This window comes from Dermatophagoides farinae, chromosome 2 (assembly GCF_024713945.1).
Source record: "Dermatophagoides farinae isolate YC_2012a chromosome 2, ASM2471394v1, whole genome shotgun sequence".
Taxonomy (NCBI): Eukaryota; Metazoa; Arthropoda; class Arachnida; order Sarcoptiformes; family Pyroglyphidae; genus Dermatophagoides; species Dermatophagoides farinae.
In genome coordinates, this window is record NC_134678.1 from 7,056,464 (window position 1) to 7,064,182 (window position 7,719).

The following is a 7,719-nucleotide window of genomic DNA, read 5'->3' on the forward strand; positions in this document are numbered from 1 at the left end:
CACACACACACGTTTGTTGTATAGTCATAATTTTTGTATTTGAAATTTGAATTATTATCAATTATCATCATTCCATATAATTCATCTATATAATAATAATGAATAGTGGACAAAGATGAATTATATATTTGTGTGTGTGTTTGTATGGTATTCATGTATATTTCGACCTAATAGGAAAGGATATCCACTATATATAATGGTTTCACGAAGAAAAAAAAAATAATGATTTTCATCATCATCGTTGAAAAAAAAACAGAAATTGTAGTAGCACTGTGTAATGAAAATGGGTCATGAGGCCATATATATATATATAGATATATAAAAGTATACGACACACAAATATACTAAATGGAAAGAATAATTGTCGATTCAAACTTGATCCAGAATCCGAAAAAAAACATATGAACCATATATATAGAAAATGATAATGTTTTAGAAAAAAAAATTTACCACTACCACAAAACTGGAATCATTTGGAACGAATTTCGATAGAATAGAGAGAAGAGAGAGAGAGAGAGAATCCATACTATCTATAACTTACATCTTTTACATCATCATATAAATGGCAATGTTAATACTATTATAACCTAACCAACCAACAAACCATCAACGATAACAAAAATATTACGCAAGCAATGAATGAATAAATGAATGAAATTCATTCACGAATTTCATCGTCGTCGTCGTCGTCGTTGTTGTTGTTGTTGTTGTTATTATTATTATTATTATTGGCTATTTATTTTGTTCACTTTTAATGCCAAGGATAATTATCTAAAGTATCAACATCATCGTAATGTTGTTGATGACGATATAGGGACTAGAAACCGCAAGATGGAAAAAAAACAAATTCAAGGAATTCCCTGTGTTTTAACACATCATCATCATCATCATGTATTACATGAATCTTGGACTTTGTATTTATTTTTTTTTTCGTTTCTCATTTTTAGAGAGGGAGAAAGAGAGAAAGAAAGAAAATAAAGAGAGCGAAACGATTGCCAATTCTTGGCACGGTTAGCAGTTTTGTTGGCCATTATGAACAACAACAACAACAACGACGACGACAACAATGAGGGAGGAAAAACGGTAAACGATCCGAAAAGATTTTTACAAAAAGATATGAAATGATGATAATGATGATGATGGTACAAAATAATACTAAATCTCCTAACTAAATGACCATCACCGACAACAACAACAACAACAGAAAAAAAAATCAACAGAATTGATTTTTTATTATCATTATTATTATGGCCAATGGCCACTAAAGAAAGAGAAAAAAACAAGAATAACGATCACGAATCTTTCAAACAGCATCAACAACAACATTGACAATTAAATGACTTTACCGGAAATATTTAACATTTTTTTTGCGGTGCAAAAAAGTAGGAGAAGGAAATGGAGAAAATAAAAATAAAAATTATCCAATAACATCATCATCATCATCATTTGTTTTTGTTGTTTGGTTCATTCGATTATCAATAAATTTTCAATTTCCAAACTATATAAACAACAACAACAACAACGTCAAATGATGGATAATAATTTAACCACAAAGAATTTATTCCTCTTGAACAAACAGAATTCCAGAATTTGAAAAAGATTTATTCATTTATTCGATTCAATACAATATTGTGGTGGTTGTGTTGTTGGTTATGGTCAACATGAATTGACAAAGAATCCTGATTTTTTTCCACCATTTTTTTTATCATCATTGTATAGAAAACGATAATGATCTGACCCAAAATTGACATACAATGATTATTGTGGTTATTATTCAGGTTATTTATTTAGGAATAAATTAATTTTTACAAAAACAAAACACACCAAACACACAGACACAGACACACACACAATGACAATCATAAATCATCATTTTTTGATTGAGGATTTAGTGATAAAAAAAAACTGAATTTTTTTTCTGTTATTCAAACTGATATAATAAAATGGCCACGTGTTTTTTTTTTGTTTATTAACTAATAACCCAATTAAGATGAACCTTGAATTTTTTTTTATTATTTGTTGTAATGTATAGAAAAAAAAATTAAAACCATCCATCCATCCATCCACCCACCCACACACACACACGTACTAAAATGAAACTATCACATTACATTGCATGTGTGTGTGTGTGTGTGTCAGGAATACAGCTGCTGGCTTCATTCATTTATTGTCTGGCCCTTTTTTTTTTGGTTTGAATAAATATTTTTTACAGCATTTATAAATAGGCAAATATTTTTTCCATTTTTTTTCCATTTTTTTTCCATTTTTTTTTTTGGAGATGACAATTTACATTTTACCAATTGGGAATCATATCGTTGAGTATAAAAAAAAATAAAGAAACATACAAAGGAAAAAAAATTGAGTTCACGGACATACAATTCATTCATTCATTCATCGATAAAACATCATCTATAGATCACCAGCCTATCGACCCATTCGAATATAAAGGAATGAATGAATGAATGAATGAATGAAAATTATTCCTTGAATACAAGCTGTATGGAATATTTTGGACTGAATATCAAAAAAAAAGAAAAAAAAATTCTAGCTAGACTATTTAGAGAATACAAACACATTGGAACAATAATAGAACACCAAAAAAAAAAAAAAAAAACGAATACAATGAGTTTTGTACACCCCATTGAATATATATAAAAAAAAAACACACACACACAAGACAAACACAACACAAAAATACCAGCCACAACAACAGCAGCAGCAGCAGCATAATATATTTAGATACTGGATACATAACATACATACACACACACATATGGCCCAATGTGTCAAATGAAATTTTTTTTCATTTTCATTCAACTTGAGCTTTTGGCGCCATCGTCAGGATAGCCGAAAAAAAACGAATACTGTGCATGTGAAAATTCTGTGTTTTGAGTGTGTGAAACTTTTTTTTTTTTTGTCCTTCTCGTTTTTTTTTGTCGGGTTGCACGGATTCTTTGTTTGTCGGGTTTGTTAGTGTTGCTATTACTGCTTCTGCTGCTGTTTGTGTTTTATGTGTGTGTGTGATCTATATGTGTTGTAGCTGTAAACATAACAACAACAACAATAACGATAACGATAACGATATGATACGTCTGAAGGAATGTATGTTTTTTTTTCTATAGGCGATGGCGGTTTCGGGTTTTTTATTTTTTTTTGTTAGTTCTTTTTATTCACTTTTTACCCATATCATGCTCACCACACAAACACACACACACACAGACAGAATATTATAATGAAAAAAAAATAATCCGGCGGCGCTGGCGCCAGTGTCCGGTCGATTCTTCCGATTTTTTCTTCCTCTCTCTCTCTTTTTTACTTTCTCGAGCGTACAATTTTTTTCTATTCTTTTTTTTGTTTCTATTTTCCTTTTATTCGTTTATTGTGTCGATCGTTTTTGGGTAAATTTTTTTTTCCATTTTTCACACGCGCTTTCTCGTACATACATTAAACACAATGAAACATTAACCAGAATTAAAGAGAAAGAAAAAAAAGTCCTGGATTTTTCTCCCACCACTCACAGACCAACCAACCCCCATCATTGAAACACCTGAGTCGACTCTTGTTTGGCTGAGGTTCAAGAGCATGATTATTTTCATTATTAGATCACTATCATCATTTGTGTGAAAAAGAAAAAATGCAAAAAAAAAAAAAAAAAAAAATCAAGGTTAAATGAAATGGAAAAAAAACTTGATTTTGTCGGCAAATATTAAATGATTTGGTGGTGGTAATTTTTTTTTCTTTTCATCAGATCAATGTGACTAGTCTGCGTGTACCAATTAATTAATAAAATCAAGTGTTAAGGGGTTATTATAATACCCAAAAAATTTTTTTTTCCTTCCTTCCCTGTTTGCACCCAACGAGGATTATCCCAATTTGCGAGAGATCAAAAAAAAAAAAAATTTGATGATAAGCAAATCAATCAATTCGAAAAAAAATTGTTTGGATCAATTTTGAATTTAATCAGGATCATTATCGATTGATCGAATGAATCAATCATGAAAACAAAAAGTGATTGCCAATGTTACTGGATAATGACTGGGAGATTAATCATCATCATCATCATCATCGTTGCCAGTCAAAGTAATAAATATCCAATGAAATAATTTTGCCACTTAGATACAGACAAACAAATACAAGTGCAACAATTTAAATTATTCACGTTCGTTCATTGTTTCATGGAAATAAATACCCTTGAATAAGTTGCAAAAAAAAAATTTTGACAACATATCAAACAACACGCACACATTGAAAATTTATCATTACCATGATGATTATGATGTATTTACATAACAATTATTCAAATCGAATATTGGAAACACAAACAAACAAACAAACGCACACACACACACACACACACGCATGGAGTGAGATCTCAATGAAAGGAAAAAAAGAAAAGAAAAAAAAACTATTAAAATCCATTGTGTTTTCATTACGAACAAATGATAATCAATGATGATGATGATGATGATGATGATGACTAGTCAGAAATGTTTTTTTTTCTCATAAAATTTCTTCTTTTATCCCTGGATATCCAATTCACTACGATTCATTTATCTATCTATCTATCTATCAAAATACAAGTGAATACACCTGTGTCATTTAGATGATTTTTTTTCATTGTTTTGGGCCTTCAGTCCATCAATGGTATTGGTTTTTTTTATGACCCAAACACCATCATCATCATCATCATCATCATCATCATCAATATCGAAACGATGATAATTATTGATGATAAACTTGAACCTTAAAAAATTGCACAGACAAAAATTAATCGTTTGTTGTTCTCATTTTTTTTGTTTGTTTGTTTGTGTGTGTGTGTGTGTGATCGTCTTTTTTTCTCATCTGTTTTGGTTTTTGTTGTTGTTGTTGTTGTTGATGATGTTGATGGTTGTGGTGGACACGACGGTGCTGGTGACAACGACAATATGTCTAATATAATTTGTGTGATGATAAAAATCATCATCTGATACTTTGAAAAAAAAAATTAAGAATTTTCTTTTAATTAATTTTTGATAATCCTAGTTGATCCACATCCTGATCCATCATCATTTTTGTTGGATTTTATTTTTTTCATATATAAATATAGATCTAATTTTTGTGATTATTGTCATTGTGTTATAAACACTTTTTTCTTCATATATCTATCTCATTTTTCAATAATAATAATGATGAAATCTTTTTTCATATCTATTTTAACCTGTTGGCTAATCATATCGGCCAATGGTAAATATTTGACCAAAGTTTCACAAACCGACAATGATAATGATGTCTATCAGATTGGTTTCGGTATCGGTGATATTACCGGACCAGCAGCTGAAATTAATATGGTAATCAAATGAAAACAACGATAAAATTTTCAATTATATAATTTTGTTTTTGTTTAATAGATGGGCTATGCAAAATTGGGTCAAAATACACGTGGTATTCATCTAAGGCTTTATTCACGTGCAATGGTTGTTGCCGATCAATCGGGCACACGTGTTGCATATGTTAATGTTGATCTTTGTGGTTCAGCACAAATATTGAAAATATTAGTGGTTGAAGAATTACAGAAAATCTATGGTAATGATGTTTATACACATGAAAATGTTCTTATTTCTGCAACGCATACACATGCTGGACCTGGTGGTTATTTCCAATATCTTTTGTATATTGTAACCACTGAAGGTTATATTAAAGAATCAACACATGCTATCGTATCCGGTGTTGTCAAGGTGAGATTATGATTATTTTTTTTTCGATCCATAATTGGAAATAATGTTTTTTTTTGTTTCAATTAGTCAATCAGAGATGCACATGATAATATGGAACCCGGACATATGTACTATACGGAAGGAACATTAACCAATGCAAGTTCCAATCGTAGTCCGGCATCATATCTTCAAAATCCGGAAGAAGAACGTGCCCAATATGAACATAATACGGATAAAACATTTCAATTATTGAAATTCACCGATTTGAATGGTAAACCAATCGGTATGGTTAATTGGTTTGCTGTACACGGTGTCAGTATGAACAATACAAATAAATTGATTAGCAGTGATAATAAAGGCTATGCATCCATAACGTTTGAACAAGATTTCAATGGATATACAAATGTTGGTAAAGGACCATTTGTAGCCATATTTGGTCAATCAAATGAAGGCGATTCAACACCAAATATTATGGGTGCACGTTGTCTGGATACCGGTAAACCATGTGATTTTGTACACAGTACATGTAATGGAAAGGTTTGTTGTTTTTTTTTGTAATAATATTTTTATTGAAAAAAAAATAATAACCACCCTGTAATTTTGTTTCTTGTCATAGAATGAATTATGTGTTGCATTTGGACCTGGTAAAGATATGTTTGAAAGCACTAAAATCATCGGTGAAAGACAATATTTGAAAGCAAAAGAATTGTTTGAAAAAGCAAATGAAACAATCAAAGGTGATGTACATTTTGTTTATCAAAATATTGATATGGCTAAACAAACGGTTACGTTGGATGATGGTCGTGAGGTGAAAACCTGTCCAGCTGCATTAGGTTTTTCATTCGCCGCTGGAACCACCGATGGTGAAGGTGCAGCTATAGTAAGTATAATAATATAAAAATCATCATCATATCATAATAATAATAATTCTGTCATACAGTTTCATCAAGGAACCAAAAAAGGAGAAGAGAATAAATTCTTTGATTTTATTCGTGATTTTATCTTACATCCATCGAAAGAATTATTGGAATGTCAAGCACCAAAAGCTATTTTATTACCAGTTGGTGAAATGAAATTTCCATATGAATGGGCACCAGAATTGATGCCAACACAAATGTTTGAGATTGGAAATTTAGTCATTGTTGGATTACCAGGAGAATTCACAACAATGTCTGGTCGTCGTATTCGTAATGATATTAGAAAAATTTATGCCGATCATGGAAGAGATGTACATGTTATTCTTTCTGGTTTGGCTAATACTTATTCCAATTATATAACAACACCTGAAGAATATGAATTTCAACGTTATGAAGGTGGTTCAACTTTGTTTGGTCCACATACATTAGATGTAATTTTTTTTTTGCTCACTTGACTAATATTGTTGTTGACTAATTTTGTTTTTTTTTGTTTACATCATCATTATAGGCTTATCGACAACAATTTAGATATTTGGCTAAACAAATGCTTTCACGTGAAAAGATTTCATCACCTGGACCAAAATTTCCTAATTTATTGAAAAAAGAAATCACTTTAAAACCGGGTGTCGTTTATGATGCAGCCATTCGACATCATTTTGGTGATGCAATCGTGCAACCAAAAGAAACATATCATGCTGGTGAACGTGTTGAAGTGAAATTTTGTGCAGCTAATCCACGTAATAATTTAAAATTGGAAAAAACCTACCTAACTGTTGAACGATATGAAAATGATGAATGGATTGTCGTTGCAACGGATGCAAATTGGGAAACAATGTTCATTTGGAATCGTGATAGCGTTCTTCTTGGTACGAGTGATGCAACCGTTTTGTGGGATATTCCATTGGATACAAAACCCGGTCTTTATCGTATACGATATTTTGGTGATCATAAAAATATTATCGGTAAAATTCAAGAATTCGAAGGTGCAAGTCGAGAATTCAAAGTGAATGAATTGCCATCTTTTTAATAATAATTGAAACGGATTTTTTTTTCTCGTTGATTGTCACAAGTGCCATAAATTATTTTTTTTCAAAACGAAAACAAAACCG

General features: G+C 30.8%; 1 protein-coding gene across 1 annotated transcript; it reads left to right on the forward strand.

Annotated features, from left to right (window-relative positions):
• The first annotated feature begins 4,311 nt into the window (after positions 1-4,311).
• CDase (neutral ceramidase) lies at positions 4,312-7,716 on the forward strand. The gene is made up of 6 exons (XM_047063389.2): positions 4,312-5,327; positions 5,388-5,714; positions 5,781-6,230; positions 6,310-6,573; positions 6,634-7,041; positions 7,119-7,716. Exons 1-6 carry the CDS (start codon positions 5,166-5,168, stop codon positions 7,635-7,637), a joined length of 2,130 nt encoding a protein of 709 aa, XP_046919345.2. The 5' UTR covers positions 4,312-5,165; the 3' UTR covers positions 7,638-7,716.
• The last annotated feature ends 3 nt before the right edge of the window (positions 7,717-7,719 follow it).

What these genes read in the sequence shown, in the direction of transcription:
- CDase (XM_047063389.2), top strand. Translation starts at nt 5,166, where the DNA reads ATGATGAAATCTTTTTTCATATCTATTTTAACCTGTTGGCTAATCATA. An exon ending in TCGTATCCGGTGTTGTCAAG is followed by an intron (nt 5,715 to 5,780) that starts GTGAGATTATGA and finishes TGTTTCAATTAG; the next exon opens with TCAATCAGAGATGCACATGA. An exon ending in ACAGTACATGTAATGGAAAG is followed by an intron (nt 6,231 to 6,309) that starts GTTTGTTGTTTT and finishes TTCTTGTCATAG; the next exon opens with AATGAATTATGTGTTGCATT.